The 17,808-nt window shown below is 36.1% G+C and overlaps 1 protein-coding gene across 4 annotated transcripts; it reads left to right on the top strand.

The window, feature by feature from the left end:
* The first annotated feature begins 1,061 nt into the window (after positions 1-1,061).
* Positions 1,062-17,478, top strand: RST1 (ARM repeat superfamily protein). Of its 4 annotated transcripts, none has more exons than XM_087314954.1 (25): positions 1,062-1,549; positions 2,233-2,505; positions 3,671-3,754; positions 3,861-4,128; positions 4,923-5,194; positions 6,158-6,314; positions 6,706-6,896; positions 8,249-8,349; positions 8,820-8,895; positions 9,001-9,132; positions 9,209-9,290; positions 10,165-10,237; positions 11,051-11,207; positions 11,698-11,828; positions 11,903-11,994; positions 12,157-12,260; positions 12,356-12,553; positions 13,299-13,376; positions 13,475-13,657; positions 14,245-15,114; positions 15,475-15,780; positions 15,890-16,531; positions 16,610-16,763; positions 16,850-16,968; positions 17,062-17,478. In XM_087314954.1, exons 1-25 carry the CDS (start codon positions 1,079-1,081, stop codon positions 17,356-17,358), a joined length of 5,511 nt encoding a protein of 1,836 aa, XP_087171080.1. In that variant the 5' UTR covers positions 1,062-1,078; the 3' UTR covers positions 17,359-17,478. The 4 variants fall into 4 exon arrangements, with proteins under 4 accessions (XP_087171080.1, XP_087171096.1, XP_087171087.1 ...); XM_087314970.1 differs by having other exon boundaries at positions 4,929-5,194; positions 17,062-17,477; XM_087314961.1 differs by having other exon boundaries at positions 4,929-5,194; positions 15,475-15,784; positions 15,894-16,531; positions 17,062-17,477.
* The last annotated feature ends 330 nt before the right edge of the window (positions 17,479-17,808 follow it).

Below are 17,808 nucleotides of genomic sequence, written 5' to 3'. Positions count from 1 at the left end.
GTTTATAAACTCCCAAAACCAGTTAAGCCTTAATTGGTTTGGTTTGGACAAGGCCAAACTGTTGACCATTCCTACAATGCATATGACCAAAACCTTGTAAAAGTGTAACGAACTCCTACAAATTAGCACGTTTCAACTTGAAATGTCTTGTTCGAATAAATGGAACATTCCACTCACAAAGAATACAAAAATGATTGAAATGTTTGCAAGGGCCATGGTGCCAAACTACTCTCTCCCCATTCAAGTTGTGATTGTTGGCCAATTTGTGCAAAATCACATACGTCCTCCTACATTAGACATTTATGATGAATTCATCCTTGACAATAATTAGTTGGAGACTAGAATAAGGCTTGAACAATATGATTTGTATATGTTAATGGAGATTCTTCTAGTAATCATACCTCATCCTTCGGTTATGGCAACAAGACTCCACAAAAAGCGTGTGGCCTCAAAGTGGACTCCATTACCTATGTAGACATCAAACATTACACATTTGCAGAACGACATCCTCATTTGAGTGACATAATAGTCTTGTGATGGGATGGTCATTGATGTTGGCTAGTGTAGGGCCATCCATCCCATGCGTTTCCTAGTTCTAGAAAAAGTATTGTGAGAGCCATTCATTCAATGTCTTTTGGATCATTTGTGATGTATTTCCTCCTCCTCCTCCTCGTCGCCTTCATCCTTCCGCCAACGGATAACAACACGTGGTCGCCATCCTCCGACAACACAAGGATGAGGTCGGCTTGTTCGTGTTCACGTTCATTTTCATGTTGGTGTGTGCGTTTTGAGAGAGGAGACGACACACCGAGGAGGTTTTACAAAATCGGATTGGAGGTTTAACGAAATTGGAGAAAAGCCGCGACTTTGTTTTGATGAACATTCATTCCTTGTTTAAACTTTAAAGTTTAGATAGAAGCAAAAGCGAGAGACCCTTACCTTGCCTATTATGACACAGCTGCCTGCCTAATTCGGTATGACCCTCCCTCTCTTCTTTCTAGAAGTAGAAGCCTAAAAAGGAAAAAAAGAACAGCGAGCGAGCAGTAGTAGACTGTAGAAAGGAGCTGCAGAAGCAGCTATGGCGGCCTCCTTTGTGTCGTCGCTTCTAGACAAGCTGAAGTCCCCTCATCGCAGCGTACAGAGGCACGCAGTTCGAGCGATCTTCGAATCTCTGCGTTCTTATTCTTCGCAGGGTGCCTTTGGCCATCATCATCATCATCATCTTCTTCTTCTTCATTCCCCTGCAGGCAAGCAAGCTCTCTCCGACTGTCTTCTCCTCTCTACTCGCTCCGCTCCTGCTCTCGATGAAGCCATCGCCCAGCTCTGTTACCTAGCAGTAGGACAGAAATCAGCATCTTCTGCTGATAATGAAGACGATGGAGAACCTCTCTTGGCTCTGTTTCATCTTCAGGCGCTTCTTGAATGTTCACCTCCTGAAGCTGTTCCATCCATTGTTCGTTGCATTGCCTTCGTTTGTAGATTTCTTCTTGCCAAGAGATGGTCTGTATTGCAAGGCCTTCTCTCCCACGAACTTCATCCCCTCATCAAGGTAAGCTTCTCTAAAAACACGAACTTCAAAGATAGGTCGTGATAAGCTGTTTCCTGAAACACCCGTGTTTCCATCAGGAACTGATTGAGATTTTGTATCTGTTTTATGTGTTCTGTGTGTCGTCTCCTTGTAAGTTTTATCTTTTCGAACACAACTTGAGGTTTCTTGGCGATGTCGATAATTTTCGTTGTGTATGATAATTCTATAGTTCTGCCTCCAAATCCACTGTCTTCCACCTGATGTCAATACCGCATGATATAGTTTGTGTGTAATGTGTCTTCTGAGCTTTGTAAAGATGGTAAGCTTCTTGGGCACGAAAGGCTACAGTTTTTGTGAGTCGATTGTGTGATTCAATACTTCATACTTCTTCTGCCTTCACTGTGCTAAGAAAGTTTGTAACACTAAAATCTCATTTAATACTGCTTTTCATATGTATCTTCCTAAATTCACTAGATTTTTTAGCTTGGCACATGGTGATTCTGTACTTCTGTCATAAATACTTGCCTTCATACTTTTCGGATGGTCTTAACAGTAATGAAAAATCAAAGAGTAATTTCAATCTTGAAGATTTTTTGGAATTCTAAATATGGATTCATGGAATTGGAGAAAATTCAGTTTCTCTTTGAAAAGAAATGCATTTGTTGCTTTTCTATGATTAATATGGCATTTTCATATCTGTGCAGGCATTTGAATCACGGCAGGAATCTCATTTGGAAATCATTCAGCAAGTGGTTGTAATGCTGACGCAGAATGACCTGACAAAGAAGGATACAGAATGTCTGCATTTCTTAGAACCACTGCTGAATTATCTAGCAGTAAATTCAACTATGAGTAATGAAAGATATTTAGTCATAAGAGAGCTTTGCTTCAATATAGCTTCTCTTGTATCATCAGATTTTGCTACTGGAAGATTCTTAATGAGATTATTGTTGTGCTTCAACTCCCAGCAAACACAGGTATTGAATAAGAATGCATATCATGATTTGTTATTTATGTTGGCAACTCTTTGTTTTTTGTAAGCTGACGTACGTCTGAAAAACATACTGTATTTTAATCTGTCTAGGACTCACCACTTCGTTATGGGAAATCAATATCTGTAATATTTGTGGTATTTAGTAAGAAACTGAGTTGGATAAAAGGAAGTGAGTTTCTGGATTTTCAGTTTATGAAATCTGATTTTCCAGGATATATTGGAAACAGCAAATTGTGTGAATCTACAGATACTACTGCAAATTTCAAAAGGATGTCTTGGTCTCATCATCCTTCACGCATTATATATTTCTTTTTTCCCCCTTCAGTGTGCTTATAAGGCTGTCAAAGCTCTATTCTTCGAGAACGATCCATAATATCTCTTTATTTCAAATATGGAATGAAACCCATAATATCAAAATATGTGTGAATAAGATCTATTTATTTCAAATATGGCATGTAACCACTAATATCAGAACGTGTGTGAATAAGATGTCTATTTTAAGTATGCAATGAAACCTCTAACATCGAAAGGTGTGTGGAAACTTCACATTAAGGGAAGAGGAAACGAAAAGGGAAGAGCCCCAAGGAATCCAATATTTAGGTTATGGGATAGTTTGCTGATCTGTTTAAAAATTTAAACTAAGTTTACTCTAATTAGTTTCATAGAGATTTGGAACTTTGGTTCCCTGTAGTTCTAGATTTTTTAGATGTCACAGGCCTGTTAAATAAGTTTGAGAACGCGTGTTCTTACTATGATATTCAGCATAATTTGCTAACGGAATTGCAATTGTACTAAATGGACACTTTCAATGAGTCAAAACATTTAATTCTATGTCCGTTTAACACTGTCAAAAAAACATTAATGCTCTTTTATTACTTGTTTTATGTTCCTATTAGCTTTGATCAGGGAATTTGAGTTATCCATTTGTACATATGGTGTCATATGGATGTATATATCTGACTATCGCCAGACATAGGGTTGCCTATATTTTTTATTTAGCAGGCGGAGTTTTGGCTACATCATTTTACCATAACTTGGTGATGCAATAACATGGAATCATTTATCATGAACAACGACAAAATTGAATTGGGTATGAGGTAATTTGATAATATCCAGATTTTATTTAATCAGGGTAATCTGCTTCACAGGATGCTGAAAGGATGGCTACTGGCTTAAGAGAGATGGTGGATGCAGTAGAGAGTTGGGTGAGGCAAGCATGTTCGAAAGAAGAGGTATGTTTGTCTGATTCAAGTCGTTTCATAGTGCTATTATCCTTCATAGTCCTCAGCTTTTGTTTGTTTGATTGCTGAATGTATTTCACCATATTAAAATGCACAGATTGGTGATTGCAAGAGGGTTTTAGGAGATATTTTGTCATTACTCGTGGATAGTTGCCTTAACCTAAATAAATCAGGAATATCACCCTTGCCGATCCTGCAACTTTTGGGACGTATCGTAAGATTACAGAAACATTTAGATGACTCTTTTGCTTGGCGTCGGAATGTTCTCTCTCTTGCATATTTGCTAGCATTGACAGATGTGACAGAGGAGCAGCTTACCCTGATCTGTTTGGCCAGGGATGTGCTGAGGAAAACTAATAAAAAAGGTATTTGTTGTTATTTTACTATTTAAAAACATATTACCTATCCAAAAGAGTTCTTGATTCTTGGCTAAAACTCTCAGAACCGATTGTGATTACAATAAGTATAACAGGCTATTACAAGAAAGTAGCTATAATGAAGCTGGTCCTTTTGTCATTTTACAAAGCACTGTGGCTGTGTGTGAGATAATATAACAATGCAGAAAAATTTATAGTGTGCTCATTAAAATATCTATTGTGATAAATCATAGCCTTTTTTGTGATTTGTCTTTAATCCTAGTGTCTGCACCTAACTCAAGATTTTTTGTTGATTCTTGACCAAACTCAGAAACGATTGTGATACCAATCAGTATTACAGGTTATTATGTGGAATCCAATCTTTTTGTCATTTTAAAAATTGCTATGGCTGTGTGTAAGAAATAGTATACCAGTGCAAAAAAATTGAGTGTTTATTGAAATATCTAATATGATTATTGAGAGCTTTTTTTGTGTTTTTTCTTTAATCCTAGTGTCTGTAAGAAATAAAACACTGCAGAGGAAAATTATTTCTTGAACGTGTTTGTCCAATGGTAAAGATCACTGTTTTGAAAGATGAACTAATTTATTTTGGGGAACAGTTAATTATATCATGTTTTAACAAAAACGTGTAACATATCCAAACCAAAATTCTTAATATATTTTCTTCATATTTGTCGAAGCTAAATATCTTGCATATTGTAAAGAGCAGAAATGCAAAAATTAGCACGTCGTCTTTGATGCTAATTGATGAGTTCCTTAAACTATTTTTTGATTGTGTGAAGCATCAGGGTTGGATTTGCTGATTGCCAACATAGATACCTTTCCTTTTGCCCTTTTGTGGATCTATCCAACTGTAAACATAATGGCATCTTCTTATTCCCCACTCAAAGAAGCAGCAACCAACTTATTACATGATCTGGAGGATTTGCTTGTCTTATATTGGACACAAAATGAGAGTAGTACTTCGCCGCAGACACAAGATTGTTATTCACTTCATTCTCATGGTCAGCTGGCTGATAATATTCACAGGATTCTCTTGCATATATGGTTTAATGTAAGGAGCTGATATGAAGAACAGTACTTTATTCTTAAATATTAGGGAAGCTTTCATAGATTTTAAGGCTCTTATGTAATTAGTCTGCAAGCTCAAGAAGAATTTGTAATCTTTGGGTTCCAATATCCGGTAGCTCTCATTTTGAAAGTTTTCTAGGTAGGTGTCATTTAGATTTTCTGATATCTACCAATTGGCACCTTCTTTATATGAATGCAAGGTTGGAACTAATCCTCTGTTGTACGTTTAGATTGAAATATTAATGTAGTGGTCATTAGGTGTCAATCTGGATTATATGCAGTGTCTCATGATACTAGACTCTCAGCAACAAATGCATATATAATCTCAAAGAAAACATTGTGAACGGGCAGGAGGTACTGAAGTGCTTTAGAAATTTTGAATTAGGAAGAATAGTTTTGAATGTAGTGGCAACTTAGTGGCAATCTGGATTGTCTCCAGTGTCTCGTGATGCCAGATACTCAGCAACAAATGTGTATGTAATCTCAAAGAGAACATTGTGAATGTGCTGGAGGATCTGAAGTGCTGTGGAAATGCAAATTTAGAAGAATATTCTGATCATGTTATATGTCTGCGACATACGTGAGATATTTTATTTGCATTAGAATTGCTAACAAAGCTTAAATGTAAATATGTAATAATTGTAGCAATCTTTTATGTTATTGCGACTCACTTGTCCTGTGATCTGTTAGATTTACTCAGAAAATGTATCCGTACCCAACAGAATCACTTATTTACTGAACTAACTGTCTGAAAGAAAACCGACTGATAAACTCTGTAATCTGATAAATATGCACCTAGAAGCTGTCAGAAGACATTTGGAAGATATTAATTAAAGTAGGAAATAGCAAGAAATCTTATCAGGATTTGCTCGTTCAATTCAGGTTAGGTGAATTTAAAAAAGCATTCTAAGTCTATTTACTAATAATGTGTTTCACTATTTTGCAGGATAAGCCTTGGGAAACATGGATTTCTTTAAAGGATGATTTAGGTTGGATTGATGTTAATAACAGGCAAAGCAAGTCTTGGCTGCATTCTCTTTCACGTTTCTTTGGGGAAATCTTTCAGAATTACTCGAATGCCCAAAAGTCCAAACGGAAATCTGGTCTACACATACTAACTACTTTAATAAATCCTTTTCCTATTTTGTTTCAGCTCATTTTGAAATCAAGATACATATTCTTTTTTCCTAGTTTACCATATGTTCTATATAACATCTAGTAAACACTTCAGAATAATGATTTCCATATCTGTTGTAGCATTTCACAAATATGCAAGTAAGATATTCTAGTAATAACATTCGCAGAAGGTTTTTAGCAAATGCATAAAGTCGTATGGTATTTACTTATGTTAGTTATAGGAGCACACAAATATGTGCACCTATAGTTTCTCCTTCCAAATAAGTATTCTGGAAGTTCTTGAGACACAAATTGACCAGTCTCAAATGTTGCGAGCGTAAAAGAATATCAATATCACTGCATGCTTTGTTCTTGCAGGTGTAATCTCATGGATATGCATGATGATGTCAGTTGTTCTAATACATCCTGTATTGACTATTGTGGCAAGTGAAGTTTTTGCTGAAATAGTAAAAACTGATCGCACAGAGGGTGTATCTTTATTGCCAGTTCTTCTTTTTTATTTGAGGGCATGGAAACGAAATCAGAGGAAACTCAATGCTTCCAACTTGGTATTCTCAATTTTTTAACTACTGTGACAAAATTGTTTGCTTTATGTACAAGGTTCTAGTTTTTAATACCGAATTTTGGACAAACATAATATTGCTATTAGTATCATGTATCGTAGAGAGTTTCTTTTACAATATCGTTAGTTGTGATAAATCTTTCCTGCTAGATTTTATGTTACTGTTGGTGTTTGGGCATCATTAAGGTGGACCTCATTTTGAATTTGATAGATAATGTATTCTGGAATGAATTGATAAAAAAAAATGCACTTCTAATTTCAAAATTAAGAGAACTGGAATAATAATAGTTAGAGTTTCTTTTAGCCCACATAGGCCATGGAATGAGCATGTGGGAGATGCAGTAGGTCAGAAGAACATGTAAAGAAGAGAAGGAAAGGGTAGAATTAAAGAACATGTTAATTTTTCTAAAGGGGTCAGCGTGGGCTATGAGACCCATAAATGTTATATTGATGAACGTGGTATCTCATCAAAGCTCCATGAGATGAACTATAAACCACAACGTAATCTAGAAAGTACATGCAAAAGCTATCCTACTGGTAAGGGAAAGAAGAGATACAGATTCAGAAAAGAGTCAGATTTCCGTAGCAGCAGCAGAAGAAAATATTGGAATCTAAGGAAAAATTGTAAATTTGGAGCCTATTTCCTTTTGACATGTCAAAATGGACGTCCCCCACCCTTGGACACATCTCCAGCCTTTGTGATATTTGACTCATATATCTGCACATGACCCTTCCCTATGCATTCCACTTTCTATATTTCACTTATTTTCATATCAGTTTACTGCTACTGAACCATTGCATGTTAATATCTACTGAAAACAAGTATACATGTACATATATCCTTAGAGGATCAATTTGAAAGAAGCCACATGCTAAGAATTGGCAAAACATTTGAAATGATGGTATTCTGCTGTTCATATATATTTCAAATCCATGTTTTGTGCTTGCAACTCACCTGACTTGCATTTTTTGAGGAGAAATAAGAACTGTTCAAAATCTTGCCCATCAACATATTGGTTTTATAAAATAAATATCTACATGGGTAGGTTTTTCTGGCAATAGTCATGATCTTTAAAAGTTCAAGAGATATTATGTGTAACTTTCTCACATTAGATGTTGAGGTAGATAAGTAGCATATATTTTAATTTTGAGTGCAAGTTTTCTGTTTTATCCTCTCTTATTTTACATGTAGACCTTGTGGACTTCATATAATGATGATCTATGTTTGATGCTTGCCCATTTTAATGTTTTTATTGGTGACACGGGGTTTTGTTTTCGATATGGAGCTCGTAAATCCATTGCTGACTGTGCTTATTTGGCTATGTGTTGAAATCCCAGTTTGGTCTCCTAAAGGTGCTTCCAATCCTTGCTGTGGATCCAATGTCGGCATCGATTGTTGTTGGTACATTGCAATCATTGTTGTCCTCAGAATGTAGTGGGTATGTTATGATTCAACCAATTCTAGGAAGCTTGGCTTTCTTTATAGTCTTTAAATTGTTGTAGATTCTTGTCCATTGGGGCTTGTATCTCCTCTGTAAGCTATTTTCTCAAATCTAAAAATTCACATTTGTTTGGTTTTTTGTCTCATATGTAATGACTTTTTATGTGATTTGGGTGCTTTTGATTATGTAATGATGGCATCTTTGTGTCCTCTGGGCTATGGTACATGCCGTGGACCGTCTGTGTCTTTTGGTCTGCGGGGCTTAGCCAGGACCACGAATAGTGATTAGTTTCAAGAAGATTCCATTTGATTTACTTACTTGGTTTTGCTTTAGCATCTGTACAGACTAATGTTGCCATAGAGTTTGAACTAAGATTGTACAATGTTAAATAAGGTAACTTAGAATCGATATTTTTTATTTCTGGTTGTTTCCTCAGTTGTCAAGTCCCTGTAATCTTATTGCTGCAGAGTTCTTCAATCTACAGCAATTCGTCTGCTTTGTAAGACTTGGGAAATGTCTGATAAAGTGTTTCCTCAAATACAGGTTCTCTTTTTATTTATATAGTTTTATAGAGGGGTTTGCGTGTCCCTACCTTGCACCACATGAAACTGTCTTAAGCCAATGCACTCTTTGTTTGCTTAATGCCAGACTGCACTTGGTCATTCTTATTTCTCAGAAGATACTACAGACAGTCAGATACATCTCAGTAGAGCAGCTTCAATATGTGATATTTGCAAAAAGGATGGTGATTCTGGTGTGGAGTTAATTCTTTCTGTGCAGGTCTGTACAATAATAAACAGAAGTCCATTCTTGAACTCCTAAAGGGCTCACTAATTTCCTCCAATTATTGGTTCAGGCTTGTATAGAAAGTGAACAAATACCGATTAAGGCGCTTGGCCTTCAAAGCTTGTCGTGGCTTTGCCATCATGATGTTATCGGTAACATATTCAGAGTTATTTGAATTTTATGAGTCAAGTGGTTGAATTTGATTGTATAGGTGACTGCAGGATTTAGGTGATATTTATAACTTGTTTCTGAATTTCTTACAGCATAAATGATTGTCCAGTGCGGGTATGTTTTTTGTTGATGTAATTCCACAAAAATGCCTTGACACAACCAGGTTGATCAATGAGACTAAAAGTCACATACATGTGAATCTTATAGAAGTTCTAGTTTTATAAGCACATTATTTTAACGCAATATTTTATATGACATTTTGAATTAAACTAGTGTTTGAACTCTACAGGCTTTTCAATACATTGGTACTTGTGTGTTTTCCTAATTGAAAAACTAGGAAAACTAGGAAAACATGCATACTTCTCTCTCTCTCTATATATATATATATCTATATATCTATATATAATATATAAAGTTGACTTAATTCGTACGTTGCTCTAAATATTTTGTGATAAATATCACTGTTGTATAAATACAAATTTTCCAAGGGGGAGGTAGCAGGAGTAGGGGTCAGGTATACAATAAATGTTCCACAAACACCCATTACTGGATTCTCTATCAAGTTGACTGAATCCAAAAATGTCTTGATGAGAAACTAATAACATTTAAACATATCTATTTGACGGATTTGTATTTTGAAAATGAAATTGTGTATATTTTGTGAAATCCTCACGTTTTTTTCCTTTTTCTGTGTCTTTGAAAGAAAGGAAAACAATAGCTGGAAATAATGGAAGTTGTAAAGCTGCATAACATATGCTGTTTGTATTACAGAATCTGTGTGGGTTATCTCAGCTAAATTAAATTAAGAATTTTATTCAGTGAGATATTATTTGTTAAATTTTTATTTGGTCGCAGACTTTTATACAGCATGGGATTTCTTATCTGACTTGTTCCCTGAGCTTCCTTCTGATCCCCTCTTGGCAGAAAGGTGATGAACAAACTTATCGAGCTTGTAGTTTTTTCCATACACAGATTTCTGTATGCAGTTCTTTGGTTGCTGTTATAGAAGTATAAAACATGACATACTGCATTGTGATGTGAGAACCAAGTTTCTATCTTGTGTGCTAATGCTCAAACATAGCATAAATCATTGTTTTCTAAAAAGTGGAAAGTTCATTGGAAATATCACTGAGGTATCCTAACTGAATAAAATTCAAAAAATGGTGGATCAGCATTGTTATATCTTTCTCAAGAATATTGATATCAATAAAATTGCTTGTAGTAGGAAAGTATCCTACCAAAAAGGATATGATCCAATAATCCAAGTTCTTAGTGAACTTCCAACATGGTACTCTACCAGGGTTTCAATAACCAAGGAGATCACTCCACAGCAGCCAAATGATCTGTAGGGTGAAACCTCTTTGGCAAACTTGTTAACGTGAATATTACCCAATGAAGTCTTGCCAAGCGATATGTTTAAGGAAGAACCTATTGAAAACTTTCAAAAGCCTGGAACTCGTTGAATATGATTGCAGAACATATATATTTACTCGTAAAATACGAGCTGGCTATCTAGCATAATCATTGTGCCAATCTGTTGCTGTAGTTGTTTAGATCTTAGTGTTTTCATTAATACATGAACCAAATTCCACTCTGCAGTGATGATAATGATTAACATATAGATTTGCTTAATGCATTATGAAGCAATCGTTCCAGTTTTGTTCCCAGCTGTACATCGTGTTTGTGCAAGATGTTTTTATGGTCAGATTGAGAAATTGACAGCAGGTTATTGTGCGTGAAGTATTTTGTGGTTCTTCCAGAATGGAGCTCTTGATGCTGCTGCTTATTCAGAAATATCTCAAACCATTCTTCAACTTCTATGGAAAGCCACACAAATACAAGATGTTGGTGGCACAGCAGTCCGAGCAAGTGCCTTGAAATCACTATGTCAGTATGAGGTATGTGGTGTTTCTGAATTTATTGTTGGAACGTTATTAATACATGTTGGATTTATGAATCAAGATCTTTTTAACAGTAAGTTGTGGAAAATATAATGTCGAAGTTAGTAAGTCATCTAACTAGCCTTTTATTCTCTGTTTCTGGAAAAGGTAGTTCATTTTGTTTGTACACTCAAATTTGATAGCAAAAGTTGAGAAACAAGTAAATGTAGCAAAGAATGTAAGATATGCAGTGAAGAACAATTTGATAGCAAAAGTTGAGAAACAAGTATATGTAGCAAAGAATGTAAGATATGCAGTGAAGAACATGATATGTTAAAAGGCTGTTACGTTTTACATCTGCGACATTTTTAGTAACAAAAAGGTGTACGTGTTGTACAATGGTATATTGCTTTAAATGGAAAATGGCTGGATACTCTTGTTTAACTTGATTGGCTTTTATTGGAACAATACCAATTTATAGAACAATGTCTTACATGGATTGATATAGGTGGATCTCTTGGATGCAAGCCTAGGAGATCACAGAGCTAGTTATGTGAAGATTCTTCTTTCTGAGAAAGAACCTGAAGTTATAAGAGCTAGCCAGAGTCTAATTATAAAGTTTTTGCATCATGAGAATAAGTAAGGGGCAATCGTATTTAAAGTTAATGTTTGTTTGTAATATAGATATATTTTAATCTCTTCCTGCCATTCAGGTTTAGATATAGAGACCAAAACAAGAGGAAACATGTGGATAATAAGACTGAAAAAATAATATATGCTATTCCACGGGTTTTGTTTACCGCAGGTAATTTGATTATTTTGCTGGGAAAATTTAGTTCTTGATCTCATTTGCTGGGAAATTTATTTACTTTCCTCCATTACTGGAACACCTACTTTATGGTGAACTTACATTTGTATTGCACTTTGTGCTTTTGTTCTCTGCATTTTTTCCTGGGTGACAAAACAGATGATCATCAAGGTTTGCTCATACAGTCTCCTCCTGCGTATCTGCTTTTAAAGTTTGATCAGTCACTGAGACCATTAGATTTCCAGTCTAAGATGAAGCTGCAGGTAGGATTACTGCATAACTTATTTGATTGCTACAATCGCATAGTTCATGCATTCTGATTAAGTTTATGTGGTTCTTAATAAAATGACGATTTCAGGCTTGGGAGAATGAATTCGAAAGAGAGTTTTGTGAGATTGCTGATCAATTAAACTGCCAATCAAACCTAATATATGCATTCCTGTATCTTGATTTATGGATTCCTTTCATAAAATACCACATCAACAGGAGAAGAGGCTTGAATACAATGTCTGATATAGCATCCAATGTTCGGGAAACACCATTCCATCTTATGAAGGTAATGGCTTTGGTTGACTATGCATATTTGAGTAAATATGCTCATTGATTCTAGAGGTTCAGTGGCCATGAATTGGTTTTAGACAGGTGCCATAAAGCTCTATCTATACTTTTAGAGTTATGATCTAGTGTGTTCATTTTTCAATGCTTTCTTCTACTGGGGGTAGCTTCAAGGTTCAGAATGTTACGCACTCGCATTAAGTTCAACATCAGATCGTCTTAATCAATATAGGCTCTATAGGTTGGTGGCCATCCTTTTCTGGAGGAGTCCATTGGTGACAATTAGTGACAATTAGTGTAAAACTAGAAACAATAGTGTGAACCTTTAGTGCACTAAATGTGAAAATATTAATTAACTTGGAAATAAACTATTACATAGATTAATTGAGAGCTTGAGTCATACATGATGCCATTGTAACCACTTCGGTATAGAATATCAAAATCCCATGAGGGACATATGGAAAACAAACCTCAATTTTAGTTTTTGTTTTATTTACACATTTGTAAACATGTTTTGGTCTAATGGGTTGTTTTGGCCTTTTGTAGATGTTAATGTAAACTTCTTTCTTTTCATTATCTAGTTCATGAAGCATGGCAGTGAAATTTATTTTAAATTTCCAATCTGAACGACTTAGCACACTAAAGATGAGATACATTTAACCTGTGCATATCACATGTTGGTAATAGATTTCAGATTTATATCTTGGAATCTTATATTTGAACTGATTTTCATGTTTCTACACAAGATTCTCTGTAGAATATCAGAGCAGGCCATCCCTCGTGTTGCGGAAAATGCTGTCCTTGCCCTTGGCATACTATACCAGGTAAATGAATAATAAATACCATCAAAATCTTCAGAGTAGGATTTAAATTTTTCCACAGCATAAGACATACTAATCCACTGTTCCATCGCTATTAACAGATATCACATACAATACCTGACAGCCTAGTTGTTCCCGTTGTGTCGTATTTAAAAGGTCACCTCATGCAGCAAAGTCATGAATATCTGCAATGGACATCAGCAATTTCTTTAGGAATTATTACTCGAAATTGTAGCGGGTCTGAGTGGAGACTAAAGATGGAGATATCTAACTGTCTTCTACAAGTACAATCTAAATTACTGTTTAGTATTTATGTGGGTTCTATTTTTTAAATTTTAAAGTTGAATCAGGGGATAGACGTCATCTGAAGAGCTTTGACCTCCCTGGATAGGAAAATTCTGGTTTGCGTTACAGAGAATTATGAAGTATTGATTAAAATCAGGTTGTTTTGAGTTTTTCATGGAAGACACAGACAACTGCTGGAGGTTTTTTTTAAGTTGGAATCTACCCATTGTGCCTTTTTCCCTTTGGTATTTGATCGTGCCTTGATGAAGTACTCTGTCCCCTCCATCTTTGGTTAGACTATTTATTTATTGGGAAACTCTGTTAACTTATGTTAGAGCACCAGAAACTCCCTCTAGCAAAAACCTATCCCTGATGTTTTAGCACTATCTTGGTTCCTTTTTCTCGAACTGAAACAGACATGCACATGCCGTCTTTCTGTCTGGACTCATAGTCATCAGCCCTCATTGTCTTTCGCATAATTCTTGATGCTTGAGCCAGTCTTCAAGTGTTTTTTTATCGTCGACTATTATTTCATCTGGACTTTTTCATGTTTTCAGTTGTAATGAGATCATGTTTGTGGATGCAGTGCCTTTCAAGTAGTGACCGAGATCTAGTAAGAGGTGCGTGTGGCATTGGGATTGGATTTGTTGACCAAAACATAATGAGCCGGGACCTACATGAATCTGGCACACTGGATTCAGATGGACCTGTCAAGGAAAAAGAGTTCATGATACATTATCAAATTGTGAAGAACATCTTGAATTTGTTTTCAGTCTGGTTCCCAAATTTGTTTCTGAAGTGGGAAAAACTAGTTTTACCTGTTGGTGTGGAATGTTCGGGCTATGAAGAAGGTCTTTATTTTCCAGAAATTAAAAGCTTTTCCTCTGAAGATAATGAATGCATATGGACAGTGAGTGGACTATGTATTGCCCTTGCATGCACAACCATATCTTGGGAGAGAATTGGAGATTTAAACTCTGTCAGCCATATCGTTGAAGTTATGATTGATGGGATTCATGCCATAATAAGGGAAGATGATCAAGAATGTTCTCGTTTATTTGCTGTAGGAGCTTTCCTCTCATTACCGACATTTGTTGAGCCATGTCTCCGATTAGAAATTTCAACAGAAAAGGTGGAGGGAGGGTTTGCGGATGTAAAGCACTTTATGAAAGTTTGCTTACAAAATAATAATATTCCAGATGAGCTGAAAATGGCAGCATGTATTGGATCAGGGAATTTCATTGCAACGCTACTGCAGGATGGAACCTTCAAGCTATGCTTAGAAGACATTAATTTAGTTATTGCAGCTATGAAACGGATATCAGTAGAGGACTGTGGGTTGGCAACCTTGGGGGCATTCATAGGTTTATCAAATATTCTTCATGGCGGTGGTGGACATGTGTCTCCCATGCGACATCATAGAATGGACATATTAAAACATCTATCAGAGGCAATGGTTGGTTTGTTGAACTTCTATTCCTTTTTGTGCTATCATTATGGTACTGTACTATGCTCACATTGATATTTTTATAGAGGAAAAAATAGAGACATCCATTAGAACCTGGAACAGCAGTATTCTTCATATATATATATATATATAACAAGAAACATTACAGTACCTGGAATCCTCTAAACAACTAACATCATGATAGCAATATTCTTCAGATACATATCAAAGCGCAATAAATGAAGTAATATCTAAAAACTTGAATCAATTAGAGTTGTTAATATATTGTCTACAGACTGCAAATCTAATAAGGTGTAAATTTCCAGGAGTAAATAAATATAATTTCTCGATTTAACATTTCTTGTCCAGGATGATGCAGAATCGACAGTGTGCATTCCCCTTCTGTATTCCAACAGTTGCAAAGTGATTGTCCAGGAGTTACTTCAGCATCTTCTTAATGTTTTTCTCCAAGAAGTAAAACCCTCACTCAAATCAGGTGCTGGTTGGGCCTTGGCACTTATCAGAAAGATATCCATGGAAAAGAAGGATCTAGAGCATGATGATATTTCTAATACCAATCATATGAACCCATACCCGTTAACGCTTGGGAGTCTTCCGAAGGATAGCACTCTACGCATATTATCTTCTTTACTTCTAGATATCCGAAATACCCATGTCAGTTATATGTTCGTTTTACCCTATGTGACATATTCAATATCAACTGATTAGTAATCCCACATCTATTCTTTAAATCATTCATAGTTTATCTTATGATTTCAAACAGGTAGACACTGCATACCCTTATGCAACTGCAATCTCTATCTTACGCTGTCTGAAAGAGGCACCCCAGTTACCAAACCTAGATTGGGGTACTGTGATGCGTCAGATGTTACAGCACATGAAAGCTTTAGGATCAGTTGACAAAGATCATACTCACATAATGCAAGATGAGCTTTGCAAAGAATGCATCCTCTTTGCTCTTGCACATGCTTGCAAGCTCTCAAACTTACAGATTTTCCTTGATGAAATTTGTGATCTTTCACGGCTCATATCCGTACAGAAGAGTGTGAGTAGTGTGCTCATGTTGCACATTGCTGATTTGAGCGCCATATTTTCTAGGCATCGCCTTGAAAAGTTTTTCAATGATAGTGCATCATTTATATGTAGACACAGGAATATTGATCCAGGTTTAAATGAAGATTCAGAAATTAATTTCTGGAAGGGCTTCAAAGGCCTTCTAACTCGAATATATAAGGAAGGCAGTGAAATCAATCCAGATAGCCTTTTCGTAGCCTCTGAGAAATGCATCGAACTGCTTGATTCTCCTCTAAATACCAGGAATACAAATCTAGCTTCTATGAAATGGACAGAAGCATTAGAATGCATGTCTCTTGCATCAACAGGATGGATAGTTAAAGTAGCACAGGTTAGTGACTCGTGGTTAGTGTATCTTTCTAAAGGGTGCAAAGACTTATATAGTCATAATGTTTGATTCCGTTTACAGTTTGATTGGAAAGAAAGGCCAGTGACAAAAACGGATGAGATTTCTGCTGTTAAAGCTGTTTATATTCTTTCCCAGTTGGTGGCCCGATGTAGATTGACACCTCCAACTCTTTGGAAACCTCTGAGGTGGCTTTGCCAGCAAGAAAGTTCATCTGGTAAGCTGCGTTTTCTGCTATTGTGAACAAAATGTGTTGTTTTGAAGTATGAATAAAGAAATATTTTCATTTTGATTACACAACAGATACTTTTAGGCAGCTTTTGTGGGTCACATTATCCTTGGATAAAATGCCTCAGAAAGAGAGAGAAGGGTTTCTGATTGAGGCTATCGAAACAGCCTGCTCATTCACAGACCCTGAATTGGTTAGTTCTGTTTGGTTTGATAAAAAATCCCCTATAATTTGAAGAGTTGTTACTCCAGTTTCTAAATGGCTATCTTCTTGTGAACCTTTGCAGGGTTTGTTGTTCATAGCGCTGCTTGCAAGTAGTTGGTGCTCATTTGCTCCTGTGATCATCCTAGATTCACAGAAGATACTGGAACTCATGCCATTCACACTGCCCTTACTCTTGTCTGAAGAGAGCTGGAGATTTTCTGCTAAACCTATACTGTGGAAACTGGTGGTATTGCTGGATAAATTTCACAGTGGTTCAAGAAAACCAGGGTCTGGGTTGTATTATATAAAAAGGGCGTGCATAGCCATGAGTAAAGATCTGCCTTTGGTGGATCGTCTGAAACTCTGTGATTGTTTTTGAACTCGAGGGCTGCAATATTTCAGGGTTATGAAACCCATTAGCAAAACGAACTCAATATAAGATAACAAAAGCTTTTGTTACAACTAGCGATAAAGGAGTGAGATTTAGATACATTTATTTTATGACTGCACGTTGAATTCATTAACATTTGAATAGGCCACATTCAATAGGAGGATTAAACATGATGCACAACTTTCCCTCTCCCTCGGAGGGATGACTCCTACAATCTGCTCCTATGAAATGATCCCAATATATATATTCTATGGAATGAAATTTTCATAAGTTGATTGTTTAGAATGCCATATCTCTAGCGCTTGGTTTATGTAATCCCTTTTGGTCCCAAGCAACATGAATTGCTTTGTAGTATACAATAACAATCAGTCCTCTGGTTTGGTTCTCTTTACTTCATTCTGATGGATACATCTCACAGTAGGATTGTTTTCTATGTTC

This window comes from Azolla caroliniana, unplaced genomic scaffold, assembly GCF_043228905.1.
Source record: "Azolla caroliniana isolate FFs.n. ecotype wild unplaced genomic scaffold, voAzoCaro1.0.p SCAF_1, whole genome shotgun sequence".
Lineage (NCBI taxonomy): Eukaryota > Viridiplantae > Streptophyta > Polypodiopsida > Salviniales > Salviniaceae > Azolla > Azolla caroliniana.
This window is presented reverse-complemented; position numbering and strand designations above follow the sequence as displayed.

What these genes read in the sequence shown, in the direction of transcription:
- RST1 (XM_087314954.1), top strand. Translation starts at nt 1,079, where the DNA reads ATGGCGGCCTCCTTTGTGTCGTCGCTTCTAGACAAGCTGAAGTCCCCT. An exon ending in AACTCAATGCTTCCAACTTG is followed by an intron (nt 6,897 to 8,248) that starts GTATTCTCAATT and finishes TTGAAATCCCAG; the next exon opens with TTTGGTCTCCTAAAGGTGCT. An exon ending in CCCTTGGCATACTATACCAG is followed by an intron (nt 13,377 to 13,474) that starts GTAAATGAATAA and finishes CGCTATTAACAG; the next exon opens with ATATCACATACAATACCTGA.